Here is a 23,530-nt window from a genome sequence, read left to right on the forward strand (position 1 = left end):
TTCCCAGACCCAAGGAAGCACAGGACTCCGCAGAGTGAGCAACATGTAGTCACTGACTCCAGTTCAGATGCTGGATATACCAATTTTCTAACTAACCTCTGCTTCACCTCCCTGGAGTCGACAAGCTTAAGCGGAGGCCCAAGAGGATAAACGCCACTCTGGCATTGCAACTCAAAGTGTGTAAGTTTGCCATAATAACTTACAACACTAACGTTACTGAATGCAAAATATTTCTGCTAGTTAAATTCATACTTTAATTTATAACTGCAGCAGTTATGTCAAAGCAAGTGACTAATACGGCTATTTTGAAATTAATTCATCCACATATTGTAGGCCTATTTCAGCTTTGATTCTGACCACGAGCAGTGGCTACTTGAGTGTGTTTTGTCAGGGGCGGATTTAGTGATTTGGGGGCCCCAGACTAACTTGCTTTACTTTTTACTCTTTCCTAACTGGGAATGTTGGTTGGCTATTGGCAATGGTAGAAGAAGTACTCAAAACTTTTTTTCTGCCTGTTCCAAACAGGCAGTTTTCTCGCAGGCACATGAACACACCTGTAGCTGGGTTAATTTGGTCTGAACCAGAGGGGAAAAAATGATACATCGTTTTAGTTTAGTTTTGGTTCGCTCCTGTTCAAACTGACTTTTTGCAAACAAAGCAAGAAGAGTAAACATGAAGTTCTACTAACTGACAGATAACTCCTGCATCATCAGGACCCACATGGGGAAACGAAACTCTGGTGACTGACGTAAGTTTTTGCAGCAGCACTTTAATGCTTCTAAAGAGTTTACATTTATGTTGTTTGGTTTCACAAAGAGCTCATAGAGAAATAAGTGGTTGTAAACATTATCAGTAGGCTATTATTAGACTGCAAATCAATGGCATGTTATGAATAATGACTAACATAGAGACAGGATGAAAAGAAGGCGTCTTGCACAGTGATGATTTGGGGCTTAAAACTGTGGGATCACTGTCACACACTTTTAATGGACTTAATGAACAGACAAAGCTACAAAGTATGCAGAGTTAGATACAATCATGGCAGTTTGCACAGCTTTTTAATCATTCATCATCATGGGATATTACTTTATCAGGATCAGTTATGAGATAGCAGACAGATTTCATGATCAGCAAATGGATTTACTATTGGTTTAGCTGTTGCTAAAATCCCATAGCTGCTATCACAGAATCCTGTGGGTGGTTCATTTTCTTTCACACCCCAAACACACTGCACCAGAGTCTGTTTGGAAGTGGACCTAGACCCACCTTTTCAAGCGGTCTTGGTTCGGTTGTTTGGTCCACACCAGGGTTCGATTGACAGCTTTAACACCAGCCAAAACAAACTTTACTAACTGCGCAAATGGACCTGAGTTTGTTTGATCTGAACCAAAGCAACCTAAGTAAACCATCTTATATTAACATAAATGCTTATAACTACCAATTTATTAATCTGTAAAATATACTTAACCAGCAAATTGTGTAAGTTTTTTTAAATAAATTACAAACACAAATCCCCGAACCTAAAAAAAAGAAATAAAAACATGTAGATATTATAAAATCTGACATGGCCTAAAACCAGATTATTATTATGACAAAACAAACAAACAAACAAAGAAATAATACACACGCACACCCACATACATAACCCAAAGCAATCTGAAACAGAATAGGAAAGTGTTTTAGGTCATTTACATGACAGTGACTCTTTTATGATTAGTCTAATCAGTGTCGTTGCTGGAACAAATAGTTAAGGGAGTGGAGTTTTTACCATCACTATTACGCCTAGGATTGAAATATGGGTAGAGCTTCTCAGTGAACCTACAGCCAGTAAAGGAGTAGATGAGAGCTGCAGCATCAACATCATAAAAGGAGACCAGACCCTCCTCATAATCCACAAACACCCCCACCCTCAGAGGCTTTGACTTCAGAGAGAGACAGATTGAAGGGCCAGCATATGCTTTGTACTGATTTCCATTGGTCATGCATACAGTCCAGTAGCCAGTCATAGGGCACACTGTGATGAAGGTGTCCTTTCTGTTAATCGACCCCCTGGCCACTCCTAAAGTCCAGGCAGTCTTCCCTTTAACTTGGACTTCATAGTAAAATCTTCCTGAAGAGAAGCTCTGCTTTCCGAGGACAGAATACCAAAGAAATCTCTTTGGGTTGTCGGGAAGATTCTGCTTCACGTCACCATAACTGACTTGTTTCCCATCATCAGACAGGATGAGATGGGGATTTGCTGTTTCAGGATCAAGAGTCACATCCACTGCAAACTGCTGGAACCTCTTCAGCTCAATGTTAACACACAGCTTCTTCATCTCTTTACTGAGTGTCTCCTCCAGCTGAGCCACTGTACTCTTCACAGTCTCCTCGCATGATGAGTGAACTCTGACCTCTGTCCAGTCCTTGGTGGGTTGAGCAGGGTTTAAGGATGTGAAGCTTTGGAGGAGTTGAAGGTGGTCTTTAGTATGTGAGAGCTGCTTCAGCTCAGTGCTTCTCCTCATCAACTCAGAGATCTCCTCTTCAAGCTCTTTGATGAATCCTTCAACCTGTTTCTCTGTTGTGTTATGCCTCTCTTTAATCATCTCAATCAGATCAGCCAGACTTCTCTCAACAGACTGGATCAGAGCAGTGAAGACTTGCACACTGGATGCTGTCTCTCTGTCTGCAGTTTCCTTGCTGAGCTCCACTGATTGCTTAAGCTCTTGAATCTTCAGTTCTCTCTCCTGGATCATCTGCTGAACTTCAGCCTCTGTCTTTCTCAGCTCAGCTTTCTTTTCTTCACATTCTTTTATCAGAGGAACAATTTGATGAAGCTTGTGACTTGACTCAGTGCAGAACTGACACACACATATCTGGTCAGTCTTGCAGAACAGCTCCAGAGGTCTCTCATGCTTCTTACACATCCTGCTTTCCAGGTTCTCCACAGGATCAATCAGCGTATGTCTTTTCAGGCCTGTGACTCTCTGGTGAGGCTCCAGGTGAGTCTCACAGTAGGAGGCCAGACACACCAGGCAGGACTTCAGGGCCTTCATCTTGGTTTCAGTGCAGACATCACAGAGAACTTCCTCTGGGTTGGTTTGTTGTTCCCCTAAGCTGGTGCTGGTTGTCTTTTGAACTGACTGCCTGAACTGAGCAGTCATCTCAGATATAAAAGTATTGACCCGAAGTTCGGGTCTTCTGTCAAAAAGCTCTTTACACACGGCACACTGACTCTGGATATTAATACTCCAGTGATTTGTGATGCAGGTCTTGCAGAAGTTGTGTCCACATGGTATGGTGACTGGATCAGTGAACACATCCAGACAGATGGAGCACAGAAATTGATCCTCAGAGAGGGGACAGCTGGCTGCTGCCATGTCTAAAAACAAAAGTTAAGATGTGGAATGAAAGAATAATGAATTAACAAACAATACTAAAATATCAGCATAAGTCATGCTGAAACAAATAGTTACATTGCAAATCGCATAACTACAAAAGCCGGGAATGGCAGTGCATGCAATCATATTTTTTTAATGTTATCTCGAGATCATGATTAATTATGTTACTTCAAGAAAACAAGCTCTATGTTGAGATATTGAGATAATCAACCTGGTATTGTGATTCATGAGAAAATAAAAGTTTGTTTCCGCATATTATCATGGTTCTGCTCTGTGTCCAGAGTGTTCAGACTTTTTTTCAATACTATTTGGCTATGCACTTTTTTTTGAGTTTGTTATATTAGTAATTGGTTTTTGTTTTAATTTGTTCTATTATCATGAGAATTTTGTTTACTAGGTTTTGGGTTTTATGTTTTTCTTGCAAATAGTCATGTTTCCAGTTTTATTTTGTCATACTCACATTATGTATCACAGCTTTTCAGCAGTTTCACACCCTGCTTTTGTGTTTTCTTTTCTTCTTGTCTTTGTGATTCACTGGTGAATGGCCACAGAGATGGGCCCCCACTAGAACATAGGAACAGAGACGGGACCCCATTGGAACACAAAATTGGGACCCCACTGGAACATGGCCATGGAGATGGAACCCCACTAGAGAACAACCACGAGACTTGAAATTGGGAACAGCAGATGGCAACTGACAATCCAGTGGCAATTTGGACCCATGGAGAGCTGAGCAAGTAGCCAGCGATGGGGCGGCTGAGCTGGAGGCAAGCAACAGGACAGCAAGGCAGGAGCCTCATGGTTGAGAGTAGAACTGGAGTTCTGGTGGAACCAGGAAACTGGTACTGGCAGAAAATTGGTGGTGCTGCAGCTCGGGATCTTTGTGACTGCTCAGCTTGTTCTCATTCCCAACTCGTCAAATACCACCACTTTTTCAGTGATTTCGGCATCAGACACCAATGCAACAAAGCACTTCTGCTGCAATTTGCCACCAGGCGATGTTAGTTTGTAGTGCTGCCAGCAACTACATTAAATATAAAACTGGAAAGGATGGGTGGGAGGGGAGGTGGATGGGTCCAACAAACTTCGGACTTTCACCTGGGAGCCCACTATTTGCTTTTCAGGTGAATGTTGAGCATTAGGTTTTTTCTAAACTAACCACATGCTTTTGTTGCCTAAATCGTACCACGTACGTTTGTTGCACAAGAAAATAGACCTAATTAACCGTACCACGTACTTTTGTTGCACAAGAAAATAGACCTAACTAAACCGTACCATGTACTTTTGCTGCACAAGAAAATAGACCTAAAAACGAGGTGTTTTACCAATGCTGTAACTGTATTTTGAAAAAGACTGTAGGAAAAACAGCCTTCTGAACTCTCCCAAAATCTAGATTGTAAGTAAATGGACAGAGGTGAGATGGGCCACTCTGAGGGACAAATGTTTATAACTTTGCCCGTTTCACCTCAAAGTTGATGAACTCTTTGACTGTCATCCTGACGCTAAGGGTGGTAAAGGTGTCAATTGGAAACCATCCAGATCCCAGTTTGCTGAGCGTTTTGACAACTCAGCCAGATGAACTGCCATACCTGGGGCCATTAACTATGCTTTTAAGTTCACTGATGTGCTGAAATCCAATCAACAGGAAGAGACTCCAACTCAACCACCAATAAAAAGAATCATATCTTTAATAAAACAGACTGTTTTCTTCATAATCTACCTCCAGTTAAACCCCATCCCCTCTTCCCTTCTGTCCCGCTATCTGTTATGCAACATCTCTATGGGATTCACCCCAGCTCTATCTTACTCTCACCCTGGTGAAAATAAGATAAGACCACCAGATGTGGGAGTTGTAAATTCAGGATGAATTCATGAGTAGAGACTAAGTTTCTCTTATTAACCAACTTGAAATGTCTCTTGAAAGTATTACATTTTATCCATGTTCTAACATTGTAACTGTGCATAATCCTTGGTTTTTTTTTTTAGTTAAATTATATATTTTTTCCACTCTTGTAGGTCATAGTTAACTTGGAAATCCAGACTCAAATCTAGAAAGATTTTGAGTCTGGCCCTCACCGATACACCCTTCCTACCCAAGGAGCGGCATTAACTTTGATAATAATATCGAACAGCCGACGAGATTGTTTTCAACCTTATAATAAACGAGTAGCCACAGCTAAATAGATATGCTACTATTCGACCTACAACTCCATCAAAGATTCATCGGATCCAGCGGCTGCCAGCCACCTGTCAAAATGTTCGCAAAGCAGGGGCTCCTTTGCCAAACCAAGAGATTTTCCGCAGCCTAAAATAACTGACATGTGAGGACCACCTAAAGGACACCGCCATCAGGCTAACCCTAACCCTAACCCCACAAAACTGAATAACTGCCAAAAGTGTTACTTCTTGCCTTAATCCATTTATACATACTGTTAGATCACTGTATAGAGAATTCATAACCCAGGTACTGAGATTGATTCATTATTGATAAGTGTACTGACAAATTAATAATTGGCTTCCGGAGTTATTAATTTGATTAGTCACTTTCCTTCAAAGTGAAGGTGGTGCCCCTAAATTTATGACGAGTGCAAACATTTCCAAAAGGTACTTCTCCTACAAGACTGTATACACCTAACAAACAGAAACTGTACATTTCCTGTGAAAATGGAAATGTGTTTTGAAAAAGCACAATGCACGAATCAAGTGTAAATTGACATGTTTGCACACAACAAAATTATACTTATAGTGCCATATGTATATGTGAAGTCAGCTTTCACAGCTTTCTTAGAAACTGATTCAGGGTCTGGCTGGGTGTTGATTGAGGAGCTGGGCTGCAGAAACTCTGGGTCACTGGGCAGCAGATATTCTGGATTGCTGGGCAGCTGAGGCTTGGGGTCGCAGGGAAGCTATGTCTCTAAAACACTGAGTAGCTTGGGGATTGATGCTTCCTAGAACTACGCTGCCCTGTCGGGGCTCTGACCTCTAGATTTCTCAGGGAAATAGCCAGGCAAGCTCCTTTGAAATGGGAAAACTCCAAGTCATCAGGGACAGGATCAGACAGGAGGCTAGCTGGCTTGGGGTCAGGAGCAAACGGGAAGCTAGCTGACTGGGATACTGGCTGGAGGCTGGTTGGCCATCAGTCAAAGTTGGGCCATTAGTGAGCGTCTGCTGCCCTCACCAGTGTCATGTGTCCCACACTGTTGCCCCATCGTCTGCTCTTTTTTTCTTTCGGCCGATGCAACACGTTGAATCGGCATTGGTGACAGCAGAGCCCCTTGGTGAATGAAATCACTCTGACGGGTAGTTCAGCTTAGCGCATAAGAAGAGAAAAGGAAGTGAGGAAAGTAAACAAAGAACTAAAGTCAAGAGAGAGTGAGACCAAAACAAACTTGTTGCATAAGGTAAGATAATTTTTCTTTTGCCACTGAGCTCTTTAGCAGAAAGGGTTTGTGATGGTTTGTGTTATTGTTCACTGGGTAACTAGCATCAAGCTGGTTTTCTGGTTTCCCTTTTAAAATGACAATTACTGTCATCTGCTGGTATAGAGAGTTATTTCCTCTCACACAGGCGCATAACGTAAGTGCTGACTCTCCATTGGCTACAGTCGTCATGGTGTGTTCATGTGCAACGTTTTTGGCTGAGACAAGGCAGCATCAGACAACGCAACAGGGGCCCTTCTTTGCCACTTGTTCTCTTTAGTTGGTTTGGTGTGTCTGGGCCTTTAAAAGTCTTGAAGTCACTCTGGTAAAGAGCTTCTTAGCCAAGGTTTAGTGGTCAGTTTCCAATGTGCTATCCGCAGAGCAGCCACTGTGTACTCCCTACTTGGGGCTCTCTTTCACTCTCCTTACAAGCAAATGAGGTTATATATGTCAGTTCATGAAGTTCTTCTTGAACAAGTCTGTGTAGTCCCTACTGACCACTTTGTACTAGGGCTGTCAAAAGCACCATGAAATTGAGTTAGAATATTTTCTAATTAATTTAGTAGAGTTTGAATAATATTCGAATGTATTATTATTTTATTTATTTATTTATTTATTTATTTATTTATTTATTTATTTTATTTTTCACAAAAACCCCCACAAAAAATAAGCTGCTTACTGCTGCCGCAATATGAACGTGACACTCGGATGAAAACACCCGTTCTGACCGCAATGTTTGGAAACTTCAGTGCGCCTGTAGTTTTCCACCACGAGTGGATCCTGGTCGGCTCGTAGCGGTGTCTCATTCTGGTAACTTTTCATCTCTTCTTCAAAAAGGGTAGGCAGGGAGGCAGCAGGTGCAACACTCTCCCTGTATGTCTCCCCGAACAGGGGAGTTTAATACTGTTTCTGTTGCAGATCTGTGGGTGTGGCATTGGAAATTAATTTGATACGGCACATGTCACCACTTGTGATGCTTTAATGTCAACTCCCCGCATTGTAAAAAAAAAAACCCTGAGAAATCCACTGAGAAACATCCTGAGGTGCGTGACATTTTGGAAAAATCTGAGGAGTGCAGTGGGACAGAAAGGCCAACTGGACTGGTTTAATTAACAATGGGCTATGCTTTATGAATGAACCAGCATAGAAGTTAAACATAGAGCAGACTAAAGGGAGGACTTTGCAGTGTACAAGACTCACAGATTGGCGTTCAGATTCAGACAGTTGAGCACGACAACAAACTAACACCCTCCAGATGAGAACGTCAACAACCACTGTGTTGCCTTACAGAGTTGGGTTTGCTGTGACGTGGTGTAAAAACTGTGCAGTCATTCCTTTGTTGCAGTATGTGTTTGTAGCTGCTGCTGCTGTGCAGTTTATATCAATTTACTCTGATGCTGGTCCTATAAGAAGTGTCGGATTATATCATTTGTGTGGCTTAATATTTATTTTTGAACTGGCTGGTGCCCTTTGCATTTGCCTATACTGCCTATGCTGCGGGCCAGCACTGATCTTGAGATAACACAATTAAAGAAATTAATTGCAAGCACAGCCGTTTTTGGCTCCCATACTGAAACTGAAACAGGCAGAAATTCAGTATTATTATACATGTCTTGAAAGGGAACACAGATCACCTCTCAAACCATAACAGACAACTTGAGTGACAAGAAAGGCAGGCAGCCCATCTACAGGTCACCCTTTAATACCAACAAGTGAGACATAAATACCCTATCCAACTAATGTAGTAGGCCTCACAATGCCATGACGGAAAAAGGAGGCCTAGGCATTGTTGACCTTGTGAGAGTATTCCCTCTTCTCTCCTCCAATTTCTACTATTAAAATAAATATTTAATAATAAATATAAATATAGAATATTTTCAGTTGTACTCACTTGTACTCAGAGGCTTTGTTGTACTGTTGACCTGAAGGCCTGAAGTTGTTTGCTGAGAGAGACAGAGGCACTTGTGTTGACTGCAGCAGTGTTGTTGTTCAGACTAACTTTTAGTTTCATTTACTGTGAAGCATGTGACTGTGAGACACTCCTCTCTATGTTGCTCCACCTCCTCATGCAGGTCCACTGGTTATCTTCTTCTATCTCTTTCAGGTTTGGGAGTGATTATGGTGACCTTTCCCCAAGATGAACTGATTTTATCTCACAGTTAAATTACAAATTGAAACTTTTCACCTGAAATGTCACATTTGATTTCACAATAATGTCTACACCATCAACTGGAGGACCCAGTTCAGTGTTACTTTTACTGCAACTATGTGGCAGACAATTTGACAGTAGTGACATATCTTTAGTAGTATACCACTAATTAAATTAAAACTAAAACAGTCCAAATAGTAAGTTTGTATCATGGTTGTTAAGAGAAACACTGTGGGATGCAACAGACTTCATAACTTTGAAGTTACTTTAAATGAAATCCAAGAGGTTATAACAGGTATGTGTGAAAAGCCTCATTTCTTTTGGAAAAAGAGAAATTGTTATTCATACAACTGGGAACATATGAGATATTAATGGTAATTTGGTAATTTTGTGTCTTTTGTCATCATTTTGCTTCTCTTTGTGGTTGATTTGTGTATCTCTGTGGTAATGTTTCTTTTTGTGTCTGTTTGAGGTAATTTTGTTTAGTCTGTTTCATTTTTTGTCATTTTGTGGTTGTTTTGTGTTCTATGTAGTCATGTGTCTCTTTGGGATAATTTTGTCTTTTTTGGTTGTATTGTGTCTGTGGTTATTTTGTGTTTCTTTGCAGTTATTTTGCATCTCTTTGTGGTCATTTTGAGGCTTGCTGGGTTCTTGTTGAGTGATATTTTGCTAGTGAAGACCAAGGGCGCCCCTACCTATTTGGGCCCTAGGCAAGTGCCCAGTAGGCCTGTTCATTAAGCCATCCATTTTTAAAGAGGACTTCAGGACTATCATGTCCTCTGGTGGCCTTTTTGGAGGCATTCTGCTCATGATAACAAAGGTTTTCAGGCTTCAATATGAAATGTTCATTAGTTGTGGCATAAATTATTAAAATGAGAGACACATATGTTGCAAAATTCCTTCTTCAGAAACAAATTAAAAAACTCCAGTTCTCTTTTTATGTCCAATATCAAAAAATAAGCCTATTAAATTAGTTGAATTCATTTATTTTTGAAAATGCATCTTAACATTATGTTAGTAACATAAAAAAACTGCATGTTAAGCAAAGCAATAACCACATAACCAGAGTGACAGTGGATCTTTTTTAATGACAATTAGTTAGTCTGATACCTTTTTCTGTTATATGTAAAGCACTTTGAATTGTGTTGCTGTTGAAAGGTGCTGAACAGACAACCTTATCTCTCTTTGTCTGACCAGCGTGATGACAGGAGAGATCTAAGAGTTTCTACCACCATTATTACCATGAGGTATTTTTTTGAACCTGAACATCGTGGTAAAATCTTCCTAAACAGAAACCCTGCTTTCTCAAGTCAGCAAAACAAGGAAAGAATATCTCTTGGTTGGCTGGGAGGTTCTCCTTTACAAAGCCATGTTGTACTTGTTTCCCATCATCAGACAGATTGAGTCAGGATTTTACACTTTCAGGATCAACATGATCTTATCCCCACTTGTCCTATTTTGCCACTTTGGCATAAGTCCCAGGAGTCACTAAAATGATGCTGGGGGCGGCCTTTTGAATTGTATCTTAATGCAAAAGGGGTCAGTGGTAAGAGGTGGTATGCTGTGGTTAGGAAACGATTACAAATGTCAAAACACCCGACTCTGAGTTGCACAAATGCCCAACTGATGTTGTTTGTCGATCTCGGAAACTGGTCTCCTGGGTCAAAGTCCTGTGTTTGTTACACCCATCCAAATCCCCTCTCGTTGTAAGTGCCAGCTGTTAATTGTCCCTCAGTGTCGGATATCAATATATCAAAGTGCCATTAAAAATGAGACAATGTGAAAACTGGAGTTCAGGTTAGCACAGAAACATATTGTCTCTTGCTTTACACTATAAAAAGACACAGAGTTTTCTCACTTTCACATTGATCCTACAAGTAATACTCTAATATCTTTACAGCTATCTGTCACATTTGGTGTATTTAGCAAAGGTACATAGAGCACCCACTCTGCCAACACTGTTTTTCGTGTATGTTCAACCCATGTTTCAGTTTCTAGAACATTCCTCAGCATTACACTCACTGTACATTTTCTATAATACCCTCCATCATTGTTCAAGTAAGTCCTGAACGTCACAGACTTTATGTCCACCTGCGTCACCTCAGTCATTGCTCTCAGGTCGTACTAAGGAGAACCTTTTGGAGGGGTCTGGGATAAACCACCTCTCCCACAGATCCAAGTGGACAGCAGGGTAATTCCATGGTTTAAATGGACCGTTCCAGTGCAGCAGGCGTGCCTCCTCTAGGAAACTCTCTGAATAGCGGGCGTCTGGACTCCAGCCTGGACACATGGGAAAACTTTCTGAAATGGTGGCGCTACAATATTTCAGATTTCTTTATGTCCGATTGTTGGTTGATTGATTGATAATTACACTTCAAATTTATTAGTATGAATGTAATCTATTACGTCACTTTTCTATTTTGATATGTTAATTACTATTTTATTTGCACAAATTTATAATGTTGTAAGTGTTCCACTGATGTGTTATGTGTTGAATATTCCTCTGTATGTGAACAGGAGTGATGATCTTACCTAGGTGTCTGACGTGCCACAGTGGGTCCATTGTTGTGTATTTGTCATGAAACACTATTAGCATGGGTGGAGTCGCAACGCCTCCTGCCATGGCACTGCTGTATATGTTATGCCTGGTGGAGAGGAGGTGGAAAATTTCTGATCAGGTAGATGCTTCTACTGCTCAACAACTCATAAAAAATAGAAACATAAAAATGTATGTTACAGCCTTCAGGCATAAAATGGAGCTCAAAGTCCTGTGACACTGAAAAGAAAAGAGCCAGAGACAGAAAAATGTAAGTAATACAATAATATTACTTAATAATGAATTAATTGAAGGATTAACTGGTGCTTTAACTGATGTTAAACACAGAAATATAAAGTGGTGCTAACCAAAAGCTATGTTGGAATGTAGGAACATATTAGAATGAGTGAAAGCCGCTGATCAGCAGGCAGTGTCTCAGTGAGCAGCTGACAGGTAGAGAGAGACAGCTGGAAAAAACTTTGTGTACAGACAGCATATTTTCCGATCTAACCAGCGGCGCCCCAAAGTGGGGGCAAGGGGGGACCATGACCTCAAAAATAATTGAAGATCAACATTACTGTCTTTAAAAGGCTGTGGTGCACAATTGTTTTTAGCTAGTGCAAAGGCAGCTAAACAAGACATCCTAAGGCATCCAATGATACCAACCATCGTGGCATAGTTTGTTGGGAAGACGGCTAAATAATGCTCCAAAGTTAGGCAAAATTTTGGTGAGTGAACAGCTGGCATGGCCATTTTCAAAGGGGTCCCTTGAACTCTCTCCTCAGGATGTCTGAATGAAAATGAGTTCTATGGGTACCCACAAGTGTCCCCTAAAATTTGAAAAGTCTTGTTTCCAGCAAATGTTGTGTTCCTGACAATCAAAGTATGCCTTCAAATTAAAGCTGTATATTTGTCTTTTTAAGAAAAGGACAACCAACCTATTTGAAGAATGACGGATTGTCTAAAATGTACAGATACATAACACATTAAAACAAGATAGTTTTGGAACTCAAAATGTTACCTGCATTAGTTTATGGGCATCAGATAATTAGTAATAATAACTTTAGGATAACAAACCAAAGTCTATTAGTATGCGACTCCTTAACTCTCCATATTAACATGCTAGCCTACATATTATGCAGCATAATAGAATTTCTTAAATCCAGTTATGGCTTTTGGTTTTGGTGCCACCACTAGATTTTCAGTGGCCCAATGTGGCCACCCCTATAAAAAATTCTAGGGGCACCACCTCACCTAACTCAGTGAATGGAGGGTTTATTTTAACAAAACCAGAGTTGGTGATTATTGTAACAGTGGAAAGACAAACCAAGACAGTTTTATTGAGATTTATTTAGTTTCTGTCAAGTTTAAAAGAAGAGTGTTTAGGATGAGTTAACACAATTAACAAGACAGTTAAGCTGGTCTTAGATTGTTGAAAGAGGGAAACTTGAATTCAGAAAGTGTTTTTCTTCACACTTAGTCCTCTGGCTTGAAATGTGGCTGTTGGTTTTGATCCTGATTCGTGTTGATACAATGGACTTCAATGATAAGAAGCTTTTATAGTTAAAAAAGTTGTATCAAGATATCCATAGAAACTTCTCAAAACACTGCAGCATCATCCACTCCTCACTGTACTCCTGCTTGTGACAATACCACCATATCATACAGACACATAGTAAGGGAACATAAGCAATTTGAGATTTTTGGATGAACAAAAATGTATAATCACATATTGTCTTCATAGCAGTTGAAATTAACACGCTGTTGACAGATGAAATGACGGTAGGGGTGAATGCATTTAAAAAGCAGGTGCCAGGCTGGAAGGATGTCTGTACCACAAGAAGATATGTTATATTTTCACCTTGTTATGTATGTTAGAAGTTTTGTATCTGTGCATCAACGAACTGGAGACCCTAAGAAATTTTTATTGTGAAACACACTTTTGATCTTTTTTGAAACAGGAATCTCAGAATAAGGACTAAAAATTGCATGTGGTTTGTTGTTTTGTATGTAATTAAATATTCCATTGTTTTTATACAGCTCTACTCCGCCAATAAATTACTGTATTTTTTTCACTATACGAAGTCCTTCGAAAGCAGTTCTGCAGTGTTTAACTTTCCCCAGATCTTTATGTTTAATATGAACATGCGGCAAAATGCAATGTGAGGTTTTCCAGAAGCTGATGGTCACTGCGTGTACCTGAAATTCTCCTCCATCCATTTCTCCAGCTGTTTGGTGATCTTCTGTTTCTTCCATTCGCTGATATCTGCCACAAAAACTCCAGGGTTGAAAGAGCATTCTCTGGGGTTGATGCCCAGGTCTTTAACTTCCTTTTTCCTGTAGTCTAGGAAGCCCATGTAGGTTGTCTAGGGGACGAGCTCAGAGGAGAGGGCAACATTTCAATAACCAACGTGTCTTTTCAAATTCATAACATTCAGTATCGATTCCTCAAATGGTCCCAGGTGAACAAATAGCATTAATGATAAATTTTACATTAATTCACATCTAAGTTGAATTATGTAATAATAAAATAATACTAACACATATGCACACACATACACTGCATGCTATCCATTTAGCTAAATGAAAAGTTGGAGCAATTCACATTCATTTTTGCAGGAGACCCACTGCTGTATTTGATTTTCAGACAATCAGTCATTGTGTTGCCTCTTTATACTGGCAGGTTAATACACAAAGTGATATGATAAAAGACATAGACATCCACCTGCATGCCGATGCTGCGCACCATCTCATGTGTGGAGGGCAGGTCACAGTCAGTGGAGAAAGCAGCAGCATGACCTGACTTTAGTTTGATATTAAACAGATCCTTAATGTCACCTGAAAAGCAGGAAAGGCCTGTAAGTTGTATACTCTATACTTGTTAATTGCCATCAGTGGGAAATATCAGATTTGTCTCTTTGCTCTTTATAGTTTAGTTCATCTTTTCAACAAAAAGCCACTGCACAAAGACATAATTAATACAAAATCAATTTTCAATAAGTGCGGATTTGGTGTTTATCTATGAGAAATTCTCATCCATTCAGGTGAAAGAGTTTAGTTAACAAAAACATATGACACAAAAAACTAAAAATCTAAAACATTTAGAATTTTTAAAAATGTTTTATTATAGAGTTTTATAATTACACATAAGTGTGTTAAGTCTGCTGTAACAGCACGGGGATCGATAAATTCCGATCCAATATATAATGTTCACTCTTATCGTGTATTCATAGCCCTATGTCTCCACTAAATGTCAATTAAATATGTTTTTGAAAATTTCTACAAACAACAGAGAGAAGAAAACCTACTTGGTGGAGGTTATTATCTGGCCTGGTAAGACCATCATGATGACATGAGCTAAACAATCTGTTTCACTCCATGTATCAGTCTGGACTCAGTGCCGCCCCGCCTCATATCCAGAAATTAAAAATCCAATCTGGGCCAATCAGAGTTGTACACCATAGATGACAACATAAGCAGCCAATCAGGGATGCAATGTACTTTGATGATATAAAATGCAGGCCGCAGCTTGCAAAACTGTAATGGCGGCTCCTGAAGCAACAAATGCTAACTCTGTTTATAGAGTAAAAACAGCAAAAAGTGAAGTTATTACAGAAGAGTCAATAATAAGAAAGAAACAAGAAGACACTTTTGTCTTTCTTCCGACTGGAGTTGGCAAAAGCTTGATTTATCAACTGGCTTCGCTGGTGATCAAGATGTTCCCTGGCGTTTTGTTCTGCAAATTGTCTGTCAAGGTGAGTACTCCCGCTCACCGAAAGTGTTTGGGGCAGCACAGAGTCCACCGATATAGAGTGCAAAACAGACTGTTGAAGCTCACGTCATCAGGATGGTCTTACCAGGCTAGTTATTATCATTACAGGTAATATCTATATGGTGACCTATTTGTAATGAAATCTAGCAAGTCCAACTACAACACAAAATAAGTCAGCAAGTTTTTGGATTAGTCCCTGGAAAAAGGCAGTTCCAACAGTAAAGCCACTTAATCTGAAGGATACAAAGAATGATTTTCACATGGGCTCCTTCCTACCACGGAAAAATACATACCCTGCACAATGACATCATCGTCTAAGTATATCACCCTCTTATGGTTGATGTCAAGCAGCGGGAGGTAAAAGCGCACAAAGTTGAGCTGCAAAGCAAAAGCAAAGATGTTACACCTGTTTGAAATTCTATGTTTAGATCGTTGGGCCTCACACTTTCATCTGTGCACGTATAAGGTATGTACTCACTGGATGTAGCAGATCAGGTCGAGAGGAATCTGGCTTCACCTTTCCTTTTAGAACCATGGGGTTAAACTCCAGTATCTTATATTTGATGCCTTTCAGTTTGGTCCTCCCTATGTACTGTCTGGGAAGATGCACAGAAAGTAAGATTGGGTAATTCAACACAAAAGTCATCAGGATATGCAGTAATACTGGGATGTCAGGTGTCCTAAAAAAAACACCCACACATCCTCTCCATATTTATGGAGATTACAGATTAACACATTAACAACACGACAGCTAAAAACAGACTCAATCCATTCAGGGGCACAAATCACCTGTAAATTCCAAATTATCATATCATTTAAACAAGTGACAAACCTCGTCAGTCTCACGGCATCACGAAGAGTGACAATATAAAAGAACACACGGGCGTCTGTGTTGCTATAGACACTGTTGATGGTTGCCATGGTTGCACCGATTCGTTCTTCCGATGCACATATGATGATGGGGATGACATTATTCGCCTTGGACGCTTTCACTGCAGGAACCTGTGCTGCACCTCCAAGGCTCTTCCAGTGATCTGAGAGAGTTTTACAAGAAAAAGGAGTAAATACTGCATTTGTTGGGGACTATTTTCAGCTGTGGATGAATACACATTTGGTGTTTGGCACAAATGAATAGTATATATGAGGCTTTATAAACACCACACAATATTCTGACACAATTGAATGAGCTCTGTAAAGACCTGAATGAAACCTGTGTGGGTGTACCTGAGAGTTTGGGCCGAGCGGAGGCTCTGAGAAGAGTACTGTGCAGTAGGAGACACACCATCAGTACCAGCAGCCCCAGGAGGATCCGGTTAACTGAGACGCAGAGAGAGGCAGGAATCAGTCAGTCAGAGGTTTGACAAGTGCAGCGTCTGTTAAAATGACTTAAACCTGTATTCTTTCTGACTGCCAGCAGGGGGCGACTCTACTGGTACCTCAATTGAAGAAATTGATGTTTTAATGTTGTCATGCTGTCATGGAGAAGGCCTGAAACTAGTGATTGAGACAATTATCAGGAAAATGTAAGCTATGATCATGTTTAGAGTGAAATATATGATAAAGCAGGGTAACGACAAGACACTAACACGGTGGTGTCCTCAGATTCTTAAGCTATGTTCACATTACAGTACTTAATGCTCAATTCCAATTATTTCTACTATCTTTCTGCCCAGACTGTTCACATCCATGTTTAAAGTGACCCATATCTAACATCAGTGTAAACCTGCCCTTAAACGCCTCACATGTAACCAATAACATCACACACATGTGTGTTGGAATGACAACAAAAAACTGAAACATTTGCAAAACAGGCATCATTTCTGTATTAGGAAGGTCCCATGACTTCATTCTGCAGAATAATTAGCCATGTGCTTCTGGTTGGGACAGTGCGTAGCATATTTTCAGAGAAATGGGTGTTTCGGGATAACGGGCTACTGTACAAATGAGCTTTTGGTCCATTGGCTTTGTTAGCAGCTACTGCTGGTAGTTCTGTGGAGAGAGACGTGGATGTGGCTGGGAGAGAAAATAGGAATTGTGGGGTCGTAATGTGGGGGGTTTCACAGGGGCACGAAACCCTCCGTTTGGCAGTCAGACTCTATTGACTGGTGACTGGAGCAGCAGTGAACGTAGCCATTGTCAGATCCACCCCTCGCTCCTCCACAGCGTTACCGTCTCGTCCAAATATGGTCACATCTGGCTCCAAACCCCAAGATGGGGATGGCCAAAATGCCAAACTTAAGGTTTCAAAATTGTAGTCTACAAGTCAATGGGTGATGTCACTGGTGGCATCCACTTCATTTAAACAGTGTACGGTCTTGGCTCAAGCCTCATACTCAATGAACAGACATGAGACTATTCGATGTTATCAGACTCACTGCAACAAAAATAACATGTCAAACTATTCTTTAAACAATTTAGTATTTGTCATTACATCAGCATAAAGCTGTGTAAACTGTGAATTGATATGTTTTCCTTTCATAGCAGCAGAAATACTTATTGTGTTTCATCGCTGGAGTTGCATTTTCTCCATCAGCTGCTTGTCAGGCAGACCAGAGAGCGAGGAGAATCAAATACCCATCTGCAACCAGTTAACTGGCTGCTCATTCAGGTGCAATAACTACTTCTGCATAGTATTCTACCTGAGCAGCACTTCTACACTCAAGTATTCAACCAATCCTTCACTGGCATAAATATTTGGGTTGCAAGTGTTATCAGCTGTGGATGGAGTAATTTTCTCAAGGAGTAAAAATCTGGAGGCAAAATTAAAGCATTAAAACCAAATCTACAAGATTTTAACTTGTTGCAGTTTGATTGTGGAAGCAAACTCCTAAGTCTTTTGAATTCAATCCAAACTGCTGTTCACACACTGGATGAAATCGTTAAAGTTAACTCCTTACAGCCTGTCATCTGGTTACCTCATCACACCCTCCCCCAGCGCACGCACACACACACACACACACACACACATAAATGGTGCACGTGCATGGAAGTTGGATGCATTCCTGGAGAGACATTCGAGGGTTCTTTTACTGGCAATGTCTGCAGCAGCTAAATCTCACTTTATACACAAAGAACAGTTGATACTATAGGTGATATTTGAGTGTTAACCCACAAGTAGACAATTGAGTTGTTAGTGTTGCTGTCCATCAACACAAAGAGAAGGCATTTCTTATTTGTCTCGTGTAAATGTGTCTCCCCCAAGGCCATAAATCAGTCATATTATAGTTGTATTACACTTTGTCTTCACTTACTTTTTCTCAGGAGAGCCATGTTTCATGTTTGCTTCTAATGACATCTGCAAACACACAACACACACACACACACACACACACACACAGAGAAAAAGAGAGAGCTATTTAGTTACAAGAGAAGATGAAAGCTGAACTATTCCTTGGCCTTAATTATGATGTATTGAAAGATTTGGCCGTACCTTCAGTGGAGTATTAACAAAACCTGGCAACACAGCTAAAAGTGACTTGAGTCTTTGTTATTTATTAAGATGACAGATCTCAGATGTTTTTGCATAAATGTGAGGAAAGAAACTGTGAAAAAAAAAAAAGTTCACAACATGGCAGAAGAATCGGGTTTTACTGTGTCAACCAGCTTTTTTTTTTTCTTATTACCTTCGCCTGTGAAAGGACATCATCACATGACTACACTTTACAAGTGTGGTTTCTATAAGTTTACTTTCACATACATCCTCGCTGGAGAAACTCACCTATAAACAGAACTTTTTTCATAACATACATATATTTCAAGTCATATAATCAATACTCCCAGTCTATTCAAATTCCCCAATGTTTGTTTGGGGCACACTTAACTTTCACTGGCAAAGGAAGTTCCTCATAAAAGCCCAGACACACCAGACCAACATAAAAAAACCTGTGACAACAAAGGCCGACTGTTGCGGCACCTCATGCTGCCTGTGTCTCAGCCAAAAAACAGCCAAATACTTGAAGGGCCCATATGATTTGTTCTTTCAACATCAGGTTGTGTTGTCAATATGCTAATTTGCTAACTAGCATCTTGAAACTGTCCTATTGGTCTTCCGGTTCCCTTTTTTAAATGACAATACAGACTACTGCCACCTGCTGGTATCATGGATGTATAAAGAGCAACATGAAGCCAAAATGGTTCAAATGCGGTGGTTAAAATGACCTGTATAATCAGCACTGCTTCCACACTGTGTGGCCCATAAAGCAGGTACACTACAGACTTCCACCTGCTGAGCCGGCTACTTCCGATTTAGCAATCTGTTAACTTGAATAGGTATAAAATGATTCGACTGAGCAACTCTTCTAAACTTTTCAAATGTCACCGAAACAAATTGATTATACCCCAATAGTTAATTCCTGGTGGTTGCGATGTACAAAAAATGTACCCATCGATTTACAGATATCTCTTTCACCATGTAAGTCAATGGGACAAAGTTTTTTGGGGGGCCACAGTGCATTACATGATGGTGTAATTACCCTGTTTGACAACTATGACAATTCGCATCAAAGCCCGGCAAAGTTCCTGAGAGCCTGAATGCTACAGTATGGAGAGTTATTTCCTCTCATGCACGCACAGAACATACGTGCTGGCTGGCCACTGGCTGTAGTGTTTGTCATGTGTTCAAGAGCAACTCTTTGGCTGAGACACAGGCAATGTGAGGTGATGCAACAGTCTGCTTTGGTCACCACTTGTTCTATGATGCCAGTTTAGTGCAGTGGTTCCCAAATGGTCCCGCCACAGGGTCCAGATTTCTCCTTAATCATTAGTTCAAGGTCCACACCATTTATAACATTCGGCATCATACATGTGTTTGGCCATGTTGTCAAGCTAGTTTGCTGTCTCTGTTAAGTCCATTATTCACTCACTCTACAGCAGGAATCTGCACTTCAAAATAAAAGCTTGCATTTGGACTTTTGGACCATGACCCACCAGTTGGTAACCACTGGTTTAGTGTGTCTTGAGCCTCAACACATCACAAAGACTACAGCCAATGGCCATCTAGCATGTTCGTTCTACACCTGCATGAGAGCAAATAACTTTCAACACCACTCCAGCCTGTTTTCGGTATTCAAAAAGAGAAACTGGAGGACCAAAAGGATGGATGTAAGACACTAGTTAGCCAGTTAGCACATTAGCAACAAAACCCGACGTTGAAAGAACAAACAATATATACCATGCCCTAGCAAACAATTGCAAACCATTTTTGCTGAAGAGCTCAGTACCTTAAAGTAATCTTATCTTATATATTTCTTATATTATATATATTTTGACTGTAGTCTTTTGATTGCTTTCGGATCAGAGTGATCTCTCTCAATGAGGGGCTCCGCTACTGATTCAACATCCTGAATCGTCAGGAGAGCTGCCGACAAGGACCAACGGTGCAGGACACACCACAAAAACTAGAGCGACACATGCTCACCAACAGCCCAGCACCGAACAACAGCTGACAGTTGGTCTGGGGTGCAGAGCCCTAGCCACAATGTTTCTCCAAAACCTATAAGTACTGTACGGGTTCTCTGTTTCATATATGCCTCTGTGGTAGAAAGCACTTCTCTACAATGATTGCATGCTTGCTGCAGTAGGAGCAGTTTTATAGTGAAGGATGCGTTGAACAAATGCAAAGAGAAGCCACAGGTTCTTTTGGTCAAGGTGAACATTGTGATCACAGCCAGGATTTCTTTCAATCTCAAGATTTGTTGAAGACTCAAGAAATAGAGAAGCTGTGAACTCATCAGGGTCCTTGCATGGGCAGACTTGATTAAGACTTGTTGATAAGGGGTTGGTCAGTTTGCCCCAAAAACTATAGTCACAGTGAAACTCATCACAAAGAGAAATCATTTGAATTTCGATATATGAATGTACATGCAGAAACATATGTGACACATATTTTTCATGTATTTCTGTGTGTGACCGTGACAAGCTGTCAGTGTGACCTCACTGAGGTCCAAAGCCAGGAGTCACTGGACAACACATGTGGCTGTATTTTGTCCAAAACCTTCCACCACATCCTTCCTGGTGCCAGGGCTTCATCAAGGAATCTGTTTGCCTTCAAGCCTTTTAAACGTTTATATAACAACAGAAGAGAAATGCTTACACAATGAATGATGAAACAGACTCCTAACTGTGCCACAGCTAAAAAAATCCATCTGATTTACCCCAATCTCCATCAAGTCCTCTCAGAATTAACAACTGGGTTTCACTGACCTTAACACGTCAATGTAAAGTGGTGAAACCTCAGCACGCTTTAAGTTGCTCATCAGCTTCACACCCACAGTAAACTTTTCTGCTTCACCACATCCTCTCTAAAACCTGCGACTCTTAACTGAACTAGAACAAGACATGCATTTTGTGTCGTGCATTTGGTTCTGGTTTGTTTGTCGCTGTTTAGAGCAGCCCTAAACATCTGGAGCTGATTAGCCTCTGATACTGAGCTGCCTACACGCTGTCTCTGGCCTGCATTCGAACAATTGGTTATCCACTCAAGGCTCTCCAAAATGCAATGCACTGAACTAATGTGATTTTTTTTCCAATCTCAATGCATTTATAGTCACATTGCCAGTGCTTTTGTAGAACTACAGCACCAGATATGAACTCTCACATGATTTAATGTATCTTCTATTCTTCATTTTTGCGAATTTGTTAGATAAATGATGCTAAATATTAGTATAGACGGCTCTCTCTCTCTGTTTCATTATTTTCCTTAAATGGTTTCTTAAAAACATCACTGAGGACTTAGGCCACATTAATACTTTTTGATTAAGCAGCAACGAGCTACAAAAGTTTCTAAAAGTTTGCATGCAACTGTGCATGTGTCACTGTGTAACTGTGTGTGTGGATGGGGGTTGGGGGTCCAAACCAAACCACTTAAGTCATCACGCTGCAAAAAATTCCTAACCTGGATAGAGCAGTTAAGCTTTTAAGGACTAAAATTAACACACAACAGAAAAGATCTGAAACATTTCATTAATCTGCAATAGAGTTCAATTGTTTTGAGGAGCTTTCTAAGGAATATATATTAGAAACAAGCTTAAAGGAGACAAATTACTTCCCTTAGGAAGTGCAGTATCAGACAACAACAGCCACAACAACAAACAAACAAAACCCAGAACCCTAATTCCAGATAAGTATTGAACTGCATTTACACAAGGGTAAAACTGCGTCATGCATTATGCATTTACAGATTTTCCAATTGCTATTATATTAAAAAGTTGCATCCAGACATTTTTTTAAAGTTAGATATTTTTTTCAGTGTAGCAGGACAAAAAGTTCTCATGTCTAACTAATACAACAGTGCTGCAGAAATAACACAAATAACACTAATCTATACAAAACACAGCATATTTCACAAAATACAATAGATTTATATGTTCAAACCCGCATTCAGTAAAGCATGCACTTTAGAGGACAGAGATAAATGAAGGAGGTGTGTCCCTTTTGGTCTGATCTGAAAGTTATCAGCCATGCAGCACAAATTAAAGCACGTGTAAAATGTCAGTAAAGAACTTACCAGAAAAAGAGGGTGTTGATTCTGGCCATTCTCATTCCTGTTGTTCATGGTCCATGTTGTAAAACCTCTGAGGACTGAGACTCACCCTCACCAACAATCCCACTTTTCTCCTCTCCCACCTTTTTTTTTCTCTGTCTTCCCTCCAGATGTGACTCATCTTGTTCACCAGCGCTCTGGTTCCTCGCTGTCATCTAACCACACGCTGAATCAGCTCTCCTTATTTCATGGAATTATAGGAGTGATACTGAATATTAATTTCTGCCGTGAGCGAGTGTTTGGTATATTTTTTTAGTAACGGCTGTAGGCTTGTTTCTTTAGGGACAATGTGAAAAAAAAACCCCTACAGTTAGGCTATTGAAAATTACATTGACACCACTCTATTTTAACCAGTGGGCTGTGACATATATTTAAAGTGAGTTTTATAATGCTAGCACAGGTCAAACATCTCATAAATTCATATCCTGGAGGAAATAACTGATTTTAAAACAGTTTGTGAGTGCTTTGGCGAGCAAAATCGCACGTCGCCACAAAAACTACATTTCCCATTATCGCTAGGGATTAGCTCTGCTGGAAAGGACGACTAAAACATATCCCTTCCTCAACACTTAAAGACTTCGCATTTGTTAGGCCTGTAGATGTTGGTGTCTAAATTATCTGTTGGTCATTAATAATGTTTCAATTATTCGAAACAATTATCAAATCATCCGCTTACTTATTTTTAACATAGTTTTTTTTTACCCTTGAGTGTGCATTTGAATAATACTAACTTA

General features: G+C 40.2%; 2 protein-coding genes across 2 annotated transcripts; both read right to left on the bottom strand.

The window, feature by feature from the left end:
- Positions 1–752: 752 nt before the first annotated feature.
- On the bottom strand, positions 753–8,823 carry LOC117249042 (E3 ubiquitin-protein ligase TRIM21-like). The gene is made up of 2 exons (XM_033614378.2): positions 8,691–8,823; positions 753–3,361 (listed from the first exon to the last, which is right to left on the bottom strand). Exon 2 carries the CDS (start codon positions 3,357–3,359, stop codon positions 1,719–1,721), a length of 1,641 nt encoding a protein of 546 aa, XP_033470269.2. The 5' UTR covers positions 3,360–3,361; positions 8,691–8,823; the 3' UTR covers positions 753–1,718.
- Positions 8,824–10,016: 1,193 nt separating this feature from the next.
- glt8d2 (glycosyltransferase 8 domain containing 2) lies at positions 10,017–23,036 on the bottom strand. The gene is made up of 10 exons (XM_033614478.2): positions 22,761–23,036; positions 18,508–18,551; positions 16,481–16,573; positions 16,089–16,290; positions 15,735–15,852; positions 15,550–15,634; positions 14,210–14,322; positions 13,684–13,850; positions 11,481–11,593; positions 10,017–11,228 (listed from the first exon to the last, which is right to left on the bottom strand). Exons 2-10 carry the CDS (start codon positions 18,524–18,526, stop codon positions 11,050–11,052), a joined length of 1,089 nt encoding a protein of 362 aa, XP_033470369.1. The 5' UTR covers positions 18,527–18,551; positions 22,761–23,036; the 3' UTR covers positions 10,017–11,049.
- Between the last annotated feature and the right edge of the window lie 494 nt (positions 23,037–23,530).

This window comes from Epinephelus lanceolatus, chromosome 23 (genome assembly GCF_041903045.1).
Source record: "Epinephelus lanceolatus isolate andai-2023 chromosome 23, ASM4190304v1, whole genome shotgun sequence".
In the NCBI taxonomy this organism is placed as follows: Eukaryota; Metazoa; Chordata; class Actinopteri; order Perciformes; family Serranidae; genus Epinephelus; species Epinephelus lanceolatus.

Coding starts and splice junctions, on each gene's coding strand:
- LOC117249042 (XM_033614378.2), bottom strand. CDS start 3,359: ATGGCAGCAGCCAGCTGTCCCCTCTCTGAGGATCAATTTCTGTGCTCC.
- glt8d2 (XM_033614478.2), bottom strand. Junction 15,635..15,734: donor GACCTGATCTGCTACATCCA/GTGAGTACATAC, acceptor TTTGCTTTGCAG/CTCAACTTTGTGCGCTTTTA. Junction 11,594..13,683: donor TGGATGGAGGAGAATTTCAG/GTACACGCAGTG, acceptor CCTCTCCACCAG/GCATAACATATACAGCAGTG.